General features: G+C 44.8%; 1 protein-coding gene across 17 annotated transcripts in view; it reads left to right on the top strand.

Moving 5' to 3' along the window:
* NFIA (nuclear factor I A) overlaps window positions 1-17,583 on the top strand; it is a 413,057-nt gene that overhangs the window by 345,235 nt on the left and 50,239 nt on the right. For 10 of the 17 annotated variants that reach the window (XM_075320390.1, XM_075320396.1, XM_075320392.1 and 7 more), the window contains 2 exons: window positions 959-985; window positions 11,692-11,783. In XM_075320390.1, coding sequence (XP_075176505.1) covers window positions 959-985; window positions 11,692-11,783 — 119 coding nt within the window. The remainder of the gene's footprint in view (window positions 1-958; window positions 986-11,691; window positions 11,784-17,583) is intronic. The other 7 variants (XM_075320398.1, XM_075320397.1, XM_075320393.1 and 4 more) reach the window with 1 other exon arrangement.

The following is a 17,583-nucleotide window of genomic DNA, read 5'->3' as shown; positions in this document are numbered from 1 at the left end:
ACTGAGAATGCAGCCTATCCATTCACTAGAGAGAGGTGACATCACTGAGGATGCAGCCTATCCATTCACTAGAGAGAGGTGACATTACTGAGAATGCAGCCTATCCATTCACTAGAGAGAGGTGACATCACTGAGGATGCAGCCTATCCATTCACTAGAGAGAGGTGACATTACTGAGAATGCAGCCTATCCATTCACTAGAGAGCAGTGACATCACTGAGAATGCAGCCTATCCATTCACTAGAGAGCGGTGACATCACTGAGAATGCAGCCTATCCATTCACTAGAGAGCAGTGACATCACTGAGAATGCAGCCTATCCATTCACTAGAGAGCGGTGACATCACTGAGAATGCAGCCTATCCATTCACTAGAGAGCAGTGACATCACTGAGAATGCAGCCTATCCATTCACTAGAGAGCAGTGACATCACTGAGAATGCAGCCTATCCATTCACTAGACAGCGGTGACATCACTGAGAATGCAGCCTATCCATTCACTAGAGAGCGGTGACATCACTGAGAATGCAGCCTATCCATTCACTAGAGAGGAGTGACATCACTGAGAATGCAGCCTATCCATTCACTAGAGAGAGGTGACATCACTGAGAATGCAGCCTATCCATTCACTAGAGAGCGGTGACATCACTGAGAATGCAGCCTATCCATTCACTAGAGAGCGGTGACATCACTGAGAATGCAGCCTATCCATTTACTAGAGAGCGGTGACATCACTGAGAATGCAACCTATCCATTCACTAGAAAGCGGTGACATCACTGAGAATGCAGCCTATCCATTCACTAGAGAGCGGTGATCTCTGCCCTTACGACATTGATGTAAGATTTCGCTCTTTAAAGCTATTCCTACTTAATAACATACTAACAATCTTCATTTTCCTTCACTTTTCTGTCTTCCTTTTCACTAATCTTCCATTTTTCCTTTCTTTGCGGCCCGTACAGAACAGACAGGATTGCTTAATTCAGCAGGTAGGGGACAATACTTTGGTGTCTGCTTTTACCGCACTATCATCCAGTTGGGGTATTTTTTCTATTATTTGGTCACATCATGTCCCTATTATCCATTACTCATTATGTCGCATGAGTTGTCTGACAGTTATAATAGCCAAAATTGGTTTTATATGGAAACACAGGCTAGAGCTGGTAGCTTATATTATGACCATACCAACGTGGGGGTTATAGGAAGCTCCTGAGCCCCAACCGGGCCCTCAACTTTTAGCAGTGGGAGAGGGATCATTGCACTGCGGGGCCGGATGAACCTGCGCCATCCAGCCCACCAGTAATACTTTTGACCATGCCACACCTTTGCTACGTGCTTTTGTAGTACTATGTCCCATTGAAGTGAATGGCATTGGTTCCCCTCAAAAGTTGACAGCCCACTCCGTTATCCTCTCGTCTGAAGATCCCTCCGCACAGTAAATTACATCAGTGCCGCTGGTAATGTGCTGCTGACTCGCTACTTCCTACAAGACGGTTATGGAGCCGGGCCGGGACATCCTGCATCAAACGACGCAGAAACCGTTACCCTGGTTATGAATAAGTTATAGTCCTGAGATGTAAGTGCGCCTCGCCTGATTACAGGAAGCTCGTAACGGCAGATAAGAGGGCCACGCTGCGTCTCACCCGCATTAGGTTTATGATTTTATTCCCGCTGGGACGCTCTCAGCCCAGACAAAGTGTGATATCGCACCAATGTCTCGCAGGTTCCTGGTCTTTTCTGCAGAGGCGATTCTGCAGGAAGATCCAGTAACTGCTCATTACACCTTCTAACAAGGATCCTTAACGTCTATGGGAGCAGGAAATGCTTCGCGATGGGTCCAATTCATTAAGACTTCCATTAGATAGTGCGCATTAGAGTCCCGTCCCTAGAAAGAGCAGTTCCTGCTGGTATCAAGGTTGATTTTATAATAAAAAAATTAGATGCCTGAGCAATTAGTAAAATATTGCACATTTAGTTTTTAGTTAGTTTTTCACATATCGTATATACTCGAGTATAAGCCCATTTTTTTTTAAAACTTCAAATGCCCCCCCTCGGCTTATACTTGAGTCAGGGTCCCACAAAAAAAAAATTCTCATTTTCTCACCTGTCCTTCATTCCCGCGGTGCCCTCAGCTGCTTCTTGTAGACCGCAAGGCACGTAGGGGGCTGCAGGATGCCGTCATATCTTTACTGCAGTTGAATGCTTTACAGCGGTGGCGGTGCAGCAAAGCACTCAACTGCTGTAAAGCGCTGACACCAGCGGTGTAAAGCCACAATGGCATCCTGCAGCGGCGGCTCTGTGCACTGGACGTGATCATCAAGGGGTGCCTCTTGCAGACCGCACATAGACCCTTTCTGTACACGGGGTTGCCACTGCTGCTGTCACTGCTTTACTGCACCGCTGTCGCAATAAAGCATTCAATAGCAGTAAAGCCACGATGGCAGCCTGCAGCCCAGTGCATTGGATGCGATCACGGAGGAGTCTACAAGAAGCAGCTGAGGTCACCGCGGGAATGGAGGACAGGTGAGAATAATTTTGATTTTATAATAGAGAACAAGAATGGGACCAGTAGGAGGACATTACCAGAGGGCACATTACTAGCGGGCTCAAGGAAGGGCGCATTACAATAAGGGGAGGGGGCACATTACTACAAGGGGGGCACAAGGATGGGAACAGTACATTTTATTGGGATCTATTTTTATTTTTGAAACTTCCCAGTAGCTGCTGCATTTCCCTCCCTAGGCTTATACTGGAGTTAATATGGTTTCCCAGTTTTTTTGTGGTAGAATTAGGGGTAGGGGCCTCGGCTTATATTCGGGTCAGCTTATACTCTAGTATATACGGTAATTTAGTTGTCACCAAGCCAGAAGTTTTTTTGGGGGTGCTTGCCCCTCAGAGGCTGGTTGAGTGCGCCGCCCTTGAGGCAACATGGAGGACGTGTTGGTTCTTAAAGAGACTTGCTAAGTATGGAGTCTTCCATGCAATACTCCATGGGTGAGGAGAAAAGTATGTAAATTAGCTCTCTAACAGAATGAAAGACACTTAACAGTTATCTCCATCTTTAAAATCTTATCCCAATATGTAGTAATGTAATAACGATATTAGCAAATTCCTCCAAATTAGAAATGTAGTATAGTTCCTGATTAGCTATGTTCTTACCTCATGTGCAGGGCATTGCAGCTTAGTGAGCAACTAACTCACTATATGGATGCTCATAACCATGGATACCTAAGCTGCAATGCCCTGCACATGAGGTAAGAGATGAAGCTATGTCAGGAGAAGTATACTACATTTTAATTGGATGTATTTTCTAATATTATTATCATGCCTACTGCATATTGGGATAGGATGTTGGACATAGGAATACCCCTTTAAGTACCACCTAAAGGAGGTATCTATCCTATAATTTAATGTCTGACCCTTAAGGCTATCTGCCCACGGGACAATGTACCTGCGGATTTTGCCTCGGAAAACCCGCGGATTTATCTGTATTTTCCAGATAAATCTGCAGGTTACCGCAAGTACAGACACTCCCCATGTTATCCTATGGTATTTGGGGAGTGCTGTATCAATGCTGCGGTATGTGCAGCTGCAGAAAATGCTGCGGATTTCCTGCAGCGGCACGTAACTGCATGTCAATTATCCCTGCGGAAATATCTGCGGATGTCCCGCCTTTTTACTATGGAGATACAAGGCGGGACTTCCGCAGGTATTTCTGCACTTGTCCCGCAGGTTTACCGCAAAAAAAATGCTCGAATGCCGCAGCAATGGATAGCTGCGGATATCAGGGAGCAGCTGCGTGAAACCTGCGGACAAACCTGCGGCAAAATCCGTGGGTACATAGTCCCGTGGGCATATAGCCTAGCAGGGCTCATTAAGAGGGCAGGAGATTGATGACCTCCCTTAGCTGGTACATGGGAAATAGTTTCATTCTATGAAAAAACAAATTTGAATACTTTTCTCCCATGAAGCATTGCCTGTCTGTAGACACAGTACACAGTCACAATTTCCTAGTGCGAGTGGTCAGTCAGGTGATTGTATGTATGTGATTTCCATATTTGCATTCACATGCAGACTAGACATGTTCAGCTTCACACAATAGATGTGAGCTGAGACAGTCCCGATAAGACTAGTCTGCATGTAACCGCAGGTATCAAAATGTCACAAGAATAGCTACTCACACCAGGAATACCAGGGAATCATAACAGTGTGCACACCACACACATACTATAAGGAGATGGCAGACTTTGGTCTCACGTATGGAAAACCCCTTACATTACAAATGTATGCAACCTAAACAATCCTTGCCACACGTCTCGCCTGTCCTGATATATTTTAACAAATTAAATATCAAAGCAAAATCCACTGTCACTTTTATAAACTCATTTCATTCTGTTCCAAAAATCTTTTGCAAAGCTCTGAGCCCAATCATAGCACTAAAAGCGAATTCTAGAATGATTTACCCACCATTATAATAAGCAGGAATAGGAATTAGGGGCTCACTGGGATTGGAAACGTTATTTCAGGGGTTCCCCTGCAGTGGTCAGGTTGGGAATCGCTGCCGCAGAAGATTGAATACAACTGTAGCAAATCCTCAGTTAAATAAGATTTAAGTCTCTGGATGAAAACACAAATAAAATAAATCTTTATTTTTATATAGCGCTAACATATTCCGCAGCGCTTTACATTTACCATTGGGGCGCACAATCTAGAGTCTCTATCTGTATGTCTTTGGTGTGTGGGAGGAAACCCACGCAAACACGGGGAGAACATACAAACTCCTTGCAGATGGTGTCCTTGGTGGGATTCGAACCCAGGACCCCAGCGCTGCAAGACTGCAGTGCTAACCACTGAGCCACCACAAGACTGCAGTGCTAACCACTGAGCCACCACAAGACTGTAGTGCTAACCACTGAGCCACCACAAGCCTGTAGTGCTAACCACTGAGCCACCGTGCCGCCCACAAATGTTGCAATTCACTGACTGCAAGCAGAGATCATGAAAGTGGTGAGAAATGTTAATACAAAGCAGATTAGAAACTTTATTTGCTCCTTTAAGCTGTATTTACATAAAACCAGGAAAGAAATAATTGATAAGATGTAATGGTGCCCTGTGTAATCACATAGAGGAGACGTGTGAATAAAGGGCGTTTTCTCATTAGGACGATGTGAAGATTTGCGCCGCCGTGGCGTATGTGCTGTAGATCATCCACTTCGGCATCCCGTCCATACCGCGTTATATATGAGCCATTGCCTCTGACAGACGATCATTTTCTTGCCTCTTTACGAATCACCATGTAGCTTAGATGCTTAATTGGATAAAACATTGCGCTAATTATTAAGACCATCTCCGCATGCGCTTCGGGGCGAAATATCGTCGATGGTTTGAAAATAAGATTGAAGTGGTGGCGAGCGTCGCGGTGGCGCGGTACCGACAGCTCATTTAATGATATTTACGAGCTCACTTAAGTTCTATTTCATAATTAAATAAGAGACTAAGATGCTATAATTTGCCGTCATTACTTACCCATTTCATTATTCCAGAGCAGCGCTCACATTTACTAGCAGACGTCTATGGAAGGAAGATTGCGGTCACATTTACGTCTTCTGCGCTGTGTGGAAATGCGTTTGACACCTTGAACTCTCGCGTCTTGCCTGTTAAAGAGCCAATTAGTTTCTTACAAGAAGCAGGATAATAATAATACCTCCCCATACTCCAGTATCATTTAGGATTTTCATTCATTTCATAGTTAATTGCGTTAAATAGAAGACGGGGCTCGTTCAGTGACTGTAATATTCACTTAAGATTTCCTGTGCACGGAGGGATATTTACTTAAGACCATCATTTCATACGCAGCTTATAATGAGAAGACACCAGAGTAAAATGCAACAAATTGTTAAAATGCATATTCCTAATAATATTCATGTCACCTCTGCATCATTAGCTATAGGAGAACAGAGATTTAAGCAGTTATTAAAAAAAAAATGCCTAAGTTTGATTGGTCATAAAAAGATATTCCCCTTCCTGATGAGCCCGAGACACCCCGTATGTGATAAGCCCAGCACACCCCTTCCTGATAAATCCGCCACACCTCTTTGCAATAAGCCCGCCACACCTCTTTGTGATTAGTTCACCACACCATTTCCTGAAGAGCCCACCACACCCGCTTCCTGTTGAGCCCACCACACCCGCTTCCTGATGAGGCCACCACACCCGCTTCCTGTTGAGGCCACCACACCCGCTTCCTGTTGAGGCCACCACACCCGCTTCCTGTTGAGGCCACCACACCCGCTTCCTGTTGAGGCCACCACACCCGCTTCCTGTTGAGGCCACCACACCCGCTTCCTGTTGAGGCCACCACACCCGCTTCCTGTTGAGGCCACCACACCCGCATCGTGATGAGGCCACCACACCCGCTTCCTGATGAGGCCACCACACCCCCTTCCTGATTAGGCCACCACACCCGCTTCCTGTTGAGGCCACCACACCCGCTTCCTGTTGAGGCCACCACACCCGCTTCCTGTTGAGGCCACCACACCCGCTTCCTGTTGAGGCCACCACACCCGCTTCCTGTTGAGGCCACCACACCCGCATCCTGATGAGGCCACCACACCCGCTTCCTGATGAGGCCACCACACCCCCTTCCTGATTAGGCCACCACACCCGCTTCCTGATGAGGCCACCACACCCGCTTCCTGATGAGGCCACCACACCCGCTTCCTGATGAGGCCACCACACCCGCTTCCTGATGAGGCCACCACACCCCCTTCCTGATGAGGCCACCACACCCCCTTCCTGATGAGGCCGCCACACCCTCTTCCCGATACGGCCGCCACACCCCCTTCCCGATGAGGCTGCCACACCCCCTTCCCGATGAGGCTGCCACACCCCCTTCCCGATGAGGCTGCCACACCCCCTTCCCGATGATGTCGCCACACCCCATCTCGATGATGCCGCCACATGCCTTCCCGATGAGGCTGCCACACCCCCTTCCCGATGATGCCGTCACACCCCATCCCGATGATGCCGCCACACCCCTTCCCAATGATGCCGCCACACCCCTTCCCAATGATGCCGCCACGCCCATTCCCAATGATGCCGCCACACCCCTTCCCGATGTCGCTACACCCCTTCCCGATGATGCCGCCACACCCCATCCTGATGAGGCCGCCACACCCCTTCCTTATATTTTCAGTTTCAATTCCTAATGGTTTTCAAGATCTCTGCTTGCTGTCATTGAATGGTTTACTTGCTGTAGTTTACAATCTGCCTTGGTCATGTGATGGGCACATAGGTGCAGGGGTTAAAGGAGGGGAACAGAAGATTCTAAACCCTTAGTATATGTGATTAAAAAAAAACAGCGGTTGTATAAGATCACTTGTGTGCAGAGCTCCTATCATGGCATCTCCACAGGGGGTGGGAGATCAGAGAATATGAGACACGGTTGATATTATGCGCAATCTTATGATTAGAGGCCACCAGATGCCACGTTCTGGCTACAATACAATGATGCCAAGTCATTTATTATGATGCTGCTTATCTTTATAAAAGATGCCGGCCATAAGGGGTTAAGTGATGTGAGCTCCCAGCTCTATAGGGTGATGGGCTTCTTACCAGCCACTATACGTATGATACTTGGCTTAGGTAAATTCAATTCTCTTTAGGGGAGCTTACCACTGAGCTCTATGGGCTCCTAGGCGTTTCCCTAATGTCCACATTGTCCATTCCACACCTTCTGCAGCCCCGTTGTTAATTTGTACAGTTTTCTCCCAGCAAAACCACTGATTTTTTTTTTGCATTTATCATCTTTTTAGAACTTTTCTCGTTTTCGGAACTTTTTGGAGAAACTATTTCTGTCCGGCAGATTTCCGAGCTATTATACCAGGAAGCTTCATTCTGGCTAATCACAAGTCATTTTAGAGGATGTAACACTTGCCAAAATATTTTAGTTCTTTCCCTGATACATGCGGCTCAGCAACTGTCAATCACTTTCTATTTGATCAGAATTCTCGTAACTTCTAAGAGTATTAATGATCCTAATACACAGATCCTAGAGATATTTACTAATGAAGTCCCCAAACATGAGCACCTAAATATGTGAATGTGTATATACAGTGATCACCGATTTTCGACACTTTTGCGTTTATCAGCGCATCTAGGCTTTACACGTTGCGTCGTCGTTACCGGCGTCACTTTCGATTTGACCCCGACGATATCGTAGTAGCGATGTCGCAGCATGCAAAGTACCCTTAAGTCATGTAGCTTGCCCACAATAGACATTGTACATTGACAGTGAGGTGTCAGAGGAGGAGGCGTGCTGGGCTGACGTGCACTTTACATTTTAGTCCGAGAAATGATGAGTCCGTGCTTGTGTTCCGCTGCTTAACAAACATTCCAGAAAACAACAGATCGGACCTTAACAAGACAGGCATCCTTGAATTCTATGTTTTAACCCTTGCAGCATGCTGTTTTAAGCTTACATAGCAAAAATCTGCTGACAGATTCCCTTTAATTAATTGCATTTACAATAAATAAAAAGTCTCAATTTTTTTTCTCTACATTGTGGTATTTTTCCTATTGAAAATGAATAGATAAACTTGGAACTAAACGCAACCATTCTCGCCTCTCTGTTCAGGGCTGGGGACATACCCTTATCACAAGGGGAATAGTAATGCCCATTTGTCTATGCAGGAGGAATACCATAGGGAGATTTAAGAAAAGATACTGCAGAATAGTTTCTTAATGAGTAATGCAATTTTTTTTTTTTGCAAGAGACTCTTTGAAGGTCATCTGTCAGTAGGATCAACCCTTCTAAGCTGCCTATATGGTCACATAGATCATAGAAAGTTTAATAAAATGATACCTTGATATCTGCGATCCGATGTCTTATTCCAGAGACATCCATTTAGTACTGTATATAAATGAGCTGTTAAGATTTATGGGCCGGACATAGATCTCGCAGAGAATCAGCCTCTAGAACTTATTATGACTGAAAGGAGGTGTTACTCATGTGAGACATGTAGATCAGGAGAGCAGACTGTCAGTCATTACATGTCTCACACTTGCTAGAGGCGGATTCTCAGGGAGATCTATGTCCGGCCCATAGATCTTAACAGCTCATTTACACATTAAGGAAAACGTTGATTTCTCTGGATTAAGACATTCGATCGCAGATATCAAGGTATCTTTTTATTAAACTTTCTATGACCTACATGTGTATATAGACGGCTTAAGGTACCGTCACACTAAGCAACTTACCAGCGATCCCAACAACGATAGGGATCGCTGGTAAGTTGCTAGGAGGTTGCTGGTGAGATGTCACACTGCGACGCTCCAGCGATCCCACCAGCAACCTGACCTGGCAGGGATCGCTGGAGCGTGGCTACACAAGTTGCTGGTGAGCTCACCAGCAACCAGTGACCAGCCCCCAGCGCCGCGTGGAAGATGCTGCGCTTGGTAACTAAGGTAAATATCGGGTAACCAACCCGATATTTACCTTGGTTACCACCGCACGGAGCTACACGTGCAGAGAGCAGGGAGCAGCGCACATTGAGCGCTGCCTCCTTGCTCTCCTAGCTACAGCACACATCGGGTTAATTACCCGATGTATGCTGCAGCTAAATGTGCACAGAGCAGGGAGCAGCACACACTGCTTAGCGCTGGCTCCTTGCTCTCCTACTTACAGCACACATGGGGTTAATTAACCCGATGTGTCCTGCAGCTAGCTACATGTGCACACAGCAGGAGCCGGCAGCACAGGCAGTGAGAGCGGCGGAGGCTGGTATCGAAGGTAAATATCGGGTAACCAAGGACAGGGCTTCTTGGTTACCCGATGTTTACATTGGTTACCAGTCTCTGCAGAAGCCGGCTCCTGCTGCCTGCACATTCAGTTGTTGCTCTGTCGCTGTCACACACAGCGATCTGTGCTTCACAGCGGGACAGCAACAACTAAAAAATGGCCCAGGACATTCAGCAACAACCAACGACCTCACAGCAGGGGCCAGGTTGTTGCTGGATGTCACACACAGCAACATCGCTAGCAACGTCACAAAAGTTGTTCGTTAGCAGCGATGTTGCTAGCGATGTTGCTTAGTGTGACGGGGCCTTTAGGCTAAGTTCACATTTCCGTTGTTTTGCATCAGTCACATGCATTGCTTGACGCATGTGACTGATGCGTTGTACAACGGATGACAAAGAACAGAATTCATTGTCGGACTCCGTTGTCTGCGGGGGGCGGAGTGTGAGGGGGCGGAGCCGTGGCACTGAGGACATCAGTGCCGCAGGGACTGCAGGGCTGGGGACTGAGTGTGAGTGTGTGTGTATATACATGTGGAGTGCGGGAGGGGGTGGAGCTGAGCGGGGAAGTGTCGGGCTCTCTGCACACGTAGCCAGGGTAAATATTGGGTAACTAAAAGCAAAGCACTTTGCTTGGTTACCCGATATTTACACTGGTTATCAGCGTGCACCGCCTAGCGCTGGCTTCCTGCACACGTAACCAGGGTAAATATCGGGTAACTAACTAAAGTGCATTGCTTGGTAACCCGATGTGTATCCTGGTTACGGGTGCAGGGAGCCAGAGAGAGCATGCGCAGCGAAATCCTACGGGTTGCGCTGCTCAAAAAACGTTACATGCTGCGTTCCTTCCGCCCCGCGGTCAGTCGTTCCACAACTGATCAGTCGGGCGAAGGGTGCAACGCAGCATCATCAGTCACAATCCGCCGCTCATACAAGTTTATGGGAACAACGGAATCCGCCAAACGGATTCCGTTGTTTACCAGAGCAGCGGATTGTGACTGATACAAATTGACGGAAGCGTGAACCTAGCCTTAGGAGGGTCCATCCTACCGACAGTATCCCTGTAATGGATGTGTCTGTTCCGAGCATGTATGTTGTGTTACATCTCCCTTAACGACTTCCTCCATCATTGTAGATCATGTGGATAACCCCTGATAAATTGCTGTACATGTTAATCACTTCACAGGGATGTATGGGGACCGTTTACCCAATGTAAATGACTCGATGAGCTTGCGGTCTTGCTCCATTTCTATTTGCAGACGTGTTCGTCTGTAATATAATTATTACAGTACTTTAGTCATTTTGTGACTTGCAGGCTTCAGAATAATATCCATCGGCTTGGACAAGCGCCAACTTTGCAATATAGCTTTGAACCTTAAATTGATTCTTGCTTCTCCCCCCGACTATGGAAATAATGTGCGGACTTCACAAGAAGCCACAATCTCATTCCCCTACAAGTGCATTACAAGCGCCGGGAAAAAAGGAAGAACTCAGCACAAGGACGGACGTTCTCAAGAAGGAACCCTGGAAATAAAATATAGTCCATGGTGTTACTATTTTATATCCATGTAGAAGGGGCGAACGTCATGTGCTTCATTATAATGATACAATATTGAAAGAAATATTACAAATTGCTAGGATTGGTTAATAGAGAGAGGAGTATTGGGTAGATATGAGATGGGTCATCTATACTGCGCTCTCATGTAAGAAATGTCCATGAGGTTTTTGGAAAGTTAGTGCGCATTGTCTCTACCCTCCTGTATAATGTATGGTGGAGGCACAACCATTAGTCCCTCAGGATCACTGAGGCTCCTTATACACCAATGGCTTCTTATTCTCAGATGTTTCATATCGGCTAGTGTTGCATTTTATTCACTCTTTATATCTTTTTCACCCACAGCCTACTCAACGCCCAGCACTTCCCCCGCAAACCGATTTGTCAGTGTTGGACCCCGAGATCCAAGCTTTGTAAATATCCCTCAACAGACTCAGGTATGAGACCTCGGATTTCTCTCCAGCAGACATTAATGTGAGCGGCTGCACTGTGCGAAAGTGCACTATAGAAATAATACTGAAGATGCTGGGATAACTCAGGAGAAGTACACAGTGACTGCAACAGCAGAATAGTGAGTGCAGCTCTGGAGTATAATACAGGAGGTAACTCAGAACCAGTACAGGATAAGTAATGTAATGTATGTACACAGTGACTGCACCAGCAGAATAGTGAGTACAGCTCTGGAGTATAATACAGGATGTAACTCAGGATCAGTACAGGATAAGTCATGTAATGTATGTACACAGTGACTGCACCAACAGAATAGTGAGTGCAGCTCTGGAGTGTAATACAGGATGTAAGTCAGGATCAGTACAGGCTAAGTAATGTATGTACACAGTGACTGCACCAGCAGAATAGTGAGTGCAGCTCTGGAGTATAATACAGGATGTAAGTCAGGATCAGTACAGGCTAAGTAATGTATGTACACAGTGACTGCACCAGCAGAATAGTGAGTGCAGCTCTGGAGTATAATACAGGATGTAAGTCAGGATCAGTATAGGATATGTAATGTAATGTATGTGCACAGTGACTGCACCAGCAGAATAGTGAGTGCAGCTCTGGAGTATAATACAGAATGTAATTCAGGAGCAGTACAGGATCAGTAATGTAATGTATGTACACAGTGACTGCTCCTGCAGAATAGTGAGTACAGCTCTGGAGTATAATGCAGGAGGTAACTCAGGATAAGTAATGTAATTTATGTACACAGTGAGTGCACCAGCAGAATAGTGAGTGCAGCTCTGAAGTATAATGTAGGAGGTAACTCAGGATAAGTACAGGATAAGTAATGTAATGCATTTAAAGGTTATCTTAACTGCGCTCATGACCTACAGTGGTTATTGGGGACCTCACTGTTAAATACTGACGTGGCCAGTTTTGGTCACATTGCATCACATCCTGCGTTATGAATCTGACATGTGGGTAAGGAGATGTTTTAAGGACAAGCCCCCTGTGGTTGTATATGTCACGCAGTGGACAGTATATCCATACCACTCGCTGTGATGACAGACCCTCCATACTCTCACAACCAGAGGCGGTTACTTGTTTCAAGACTTGGATGTGATGAGCACAATTCTGCACTTTTTGGGAATGTTTCATTTTTACAGTTTTTGATATTTGGATGTGTTACTTTTATGGAGGTTTTAGCCATTAATATGATATCATACATAGTATTACGTCATTATGGTCCATTTGTCAGAAGAGCAGCAGCGGTGACTGCGGATGTACGAGGAGGATTCATGGTTATTTTAGGACCACTGTGGTGCTCAGCTTTACGCTGGAGGCAGCCGTTTTTTCCTCTTGCAGACCTGTAGTACAATGACAGTGGCATCCAATGTGTGTTCTTTTGTATTTTCTATTACTACAAAACTTTTGCCAAATCCCCGCTTTCCAAATATCCTGAATTAATTGACTAATTGTCTGGGGTGGGGGTCTGCATACCTCTAGTTGTAGCCTGGTAGTATTATATTTGGTTGATGTTTTGTTGCAAAAAAACTGTGTGTACATTTAAAGGGGTTCACCTATTAAATTCATTTTTGTTCCCTAAAAATGGGTGATATCTGGAGGTCTGATCTATGGGAACCCCACCAATCTTGTGATCATGGGTCCAAATGTCTACTGTGTGAATGGGAGGGTACCTCTCAATTATCCCCTGTGGAAATGACAAAATAAAATGGTGTTTCCAATTTTCGGGATCAATGGTGGTCTACAGTTGAGACCCCAACTATCCTGTGAATAGCAACTACATTTATTTAGTGGAAATGTCCTTTAATAGACCTTCATTTTTTGTGGATAAAAATAGAAGAAAACGACTGCTGTCAAATATTCCATAATATTTTTTGGTCCTCTAGTGATCAAAATAACATTCATCAAGTGAAAGATTGGACGTCCATCTGACATGGAAAGGTTGAGCTTTCATAGTCCAAAATTTGCTAAAGCTGTCTCCAATTTTTGACCTCTTGGCAAGCAGGGTCTGTCCAGTACCTGTACTCATCTTGGGGTGGGACATATTTCCATTAATTACTTTGACCTTTAGGCAAGCAGGGTCTGTCCAGTACCTGTACTCACCTTGGTTTGGGAGTTATTTCCATTCACTACTTTGACCTTTAGGCAAGCAGGGTCTGGCCATTACCTGTACTCACCTTGGGGTGGAAGTTATTTCCATTCATTACTTTGACCTTTAGGCAAGCAGGGTCTGTACAGTAGCTGTACTCACCTTAGGGTTGGAGTTATTTCCATTCATTACCTTCAATTTAACATTTTGATTTTTTTTTAACCTTCTGGTGGGAACAATATCTTTAATATCGAGTTTGGGAATAATGTGCCTGTCAGGCGTAGGCTAGAAAAATACCTGTAATATCTAATTTTTGCAATTTCAGTGATCTAAAAGTGATCAGAGACCTTCATAGGGATGCAATAAAAGAGACTACACATTATCAGGTGCAAAACAAACCCATTTACTCAACCTAAAAGTAATAACTCTGAAATACACACATTTCAAAACTCCCACCAAATAGCCCCCAGTTATAACACATAACTGTTATTAGAAAGAGAACAATTTGGTAAAAAAACATAATTTCAAGGCACCTAAAATAATATTACACACATAATTATTCTGAATTAGATCCTGAAGTTTCCCCAGAAAAAAAACACATTTGCAGAGCAAAGAGCAAGAGCAACCTTATAAAGTGTGATGTGTTCGGGAACAATGAGCCTGAGAAGCCAGCACAGGTATATCTGCCCTCCTGAAGCTCTGCAGACCAACTGTGGTATCAGGTTTCACACAGCAGCTAGAGCCAGGAGACTACCTGGAGAGAGGGGATATCCGGAAAATCTGGTGAGGAGGGAGAAATGAAAGTAAAAGCGAAGCGCCTGTCAGGCACATTAATCCCATCCGAGGGTTAATTATTATATGACTACTAGTTTGGTGCCAGGATTTATACCTGTTGGTAAATGTGACAAGTCAAATTTCTTGGTTGTGAAAAAATGTCAGAATTTCCATCAAGGCTTCTGTAGGCTAAGCTCCATCCTGACAGTCACTTATATTCTTCATGGACAGTGCTAAAGTGAGGCAGAGAATGGAAATTGAGTTAATTCAGGAGGAACCCCAATTAAAAGGTGTCTCACCCCAATGCAATTGGTTATTATCCCTTTGCCCTGAGTCTTTAATCCCAAAATTTCACTCAGAGGATTATTATATATATGTTTTTTTTTTCTAATCATTTAAACCATACCAAGAAATTGAAGTATTAATTCCACCATTTTCAGAGATAATTTGTGTAGACGTTTCAGCTCAGATGCTTTGAAGTCACCAAAAGGTTGATGTGAATCCTCAGCGCAGAAAGTTGATGAGACCAAACTGGCTAAATTAAAGAGCAGAGTTAATGGAGGAGTCAAGCTAGCCAAGGTCAGGATAGGCGTCACACAGATGTAAAGCTTAAATATGTGCGCTCAGGCTCCGGAAGTGCACGAAAGGTTCAGAAGCGAGACAACTAATGAGATCGTGAACTTTATTGTCTACAGATTAAAAAAAAAAGTGTCACAAAAATAAGCAAATCTGCCCGAGCAAGCAAGTTTCTGCTGACCAATAGGTGTCTCGATAGAGATCCCAAGAGGAAAGGACCAAGGAATAGATGTAAAAACCCAAAACGGTGCCGGAAAGGCATTGTTTAGTAATACCATGACTGATGATGATGATGGTTATGGACCATAAAGTTGGTGTTGATTTCTTTTCACCATAAAGACAAGGTTCCTGCAGAAAGTTCTGACTTTGGGTCTTCAGTCTCCTACATATCTTATCATACAATGTTAGAGTTGGATGGGACCTCCAGGGTCATCGTGCCCAACCCCCGACTCGATGTTGGATTCACTAACCCATCATAGACAGATGTCTTCTTTCATTTTGACGTCTCGATCTATCCCGTTGAGAGGCTTCTTATCTTCCAATTCTCCAGTTTCCAAACAAACCAATTACGGTCTTCATTAAATATCCCAATTTTGATAAACCACCAATATATACACCCCCGTCCATGGATATACGCAGTGACAGATGGACCGGGGTTATGTCGAGCATAGGATATAATCCCTGCCTTTATGAACATTAATCAGATCTGACATTCATCTTTCTGTTCCATGGGAAAAAAAAACAAAATGTCATCTATAAACAGCAACAGCGCTACAAAGTGTAAAATCAGATGGAGTGATGTTCACACGCTTGATAGAGAGATACAAAATGTCTCGTAGACAAGGTCATGTGAAATCCAGCCAGTCAGCAAATAACTTTTAATAAGAAGTAGACAAAAAAATGGCAGAGGTGGCACCAAGTTGTGCAAAAAGAGTTAATGGAATTCATTCAGGAGATTAAAGGGTCCTTGTTAGGATCTATGAAGGAGAGGCTTTCGGTGTGGTACCGGTGGCATGGGTGATCGGACTGACCGATCTGCCAATTACGACTGCTGCCTTCAGATTGAAGTCTCAGGCACGAAGAGGGACTACCACCGAGTGCAACTTTGTTACAACACATTCATTCAGGTCTGTTGGTGTGGTGCACAACTTTTTATTTTTGCACTGCTTTCCAAAAGATACATATACTGTGTATATACAGTGTGTCCACCCATATCCTGTCCAGCGCCATTAACTTGAGAACGGCGGCAGCTATAGGAATAGAAGTGGTGTCTAGGTATAGTAAAGTAGCCATGCGCTACGCAATGAAACCACTTATAGCGCCACCTGGTGGAAAACAACGGAGTTAGCATTTTTATCTCGAAAACGGAACGAAATGGAGAAAAAAAGTGAATTAAAAAATTGCATGACATCATCAATTCAATTCGAATCGACACCTTGCATACAGAAATGCTATGATATGAAACCCATGACCCCCCCCCCCCAAAACATTGAATGCTGGTCACGCATATGGCGCTCATTTAACTTTGATGCTCAAAGTGGCCCCCGTCAGCTGCAATGCACATCTGGACTCTGGACAGCATACTGTATCCTGCTGCACGCTGTGCAATATGGTAGGTGACACGTTTGCACAAGCATCTGTGATACCTCGTCGTAGGTCCTGCAATGTTGGTGGAGGGGTCGCATACACCGGCTGTTTGATGTGACCTCACAGAAAGAAGTCCAATGGGGTCAGGTCAGGTCAGGTGAGCGTGGAGGCCACTCCACACAGCCACCATACCCAATGACTTGTAGGAAGGTCTCCATGAGGTATCTCTTCACGTCCGCAGATTTGTGACTTTTACACGTTCTAATCATAGCATTTCTGTTTGCAAGGTGTCGCTTCATATTGAATTGATGATGCCCTTCAATTTTGTAATTCCCTTTTTTTTCTCTATCTCGTTCCGTTTTCGAGATAAAAATGCTAACTTCGTTATTTTCCACCAGGTGGCGCTATAGATGGTTTCATTGTGTAGCGCATGGCTACTTTACTATACCTAGACACCACTTCTATGCCTATAGCTGTCGCCATTCTCAAGTTAATGGTGGTGGACAGGATATGGGTGGACACACTGTATACACACACACTTCTGAACTTTGACATTTAAGTACCAAGAATGAAAAGGCATAGAGATCACAGAAACAACAGACAGGTTTATGATACACTAATGATAAAACACATTTTTAAAAACATTAGCACAAGCAACATGTGGCAGGGCCTTGTTGTACAAAACTGTTCCAAAAATGGCCACACCACTGGTTACACCACCCAACTTAATGTAACGCCGAGTTATT

The sequence above is a fragment of the Anomaloglossus baeobatrachus genome, chromosome 8, assembly GCF_048569485.1.
Source record: "Anomaloglossus baeobatrachus isolate aAnoBae1 chromosome 8, aAnoBae1.hap1, whole genome shotgun sequence".
NCBI lineage: Eukaryota > Metazoa > Chordata > Amphibia > Anura > Aromobatidae > Anomaloglossus > Anomaloglossus baeobatrachus.
Note: the sequence above shows the minus strand (reverse complement) of the source record. Positions and strands in the feature narration are given on the sequence as shown.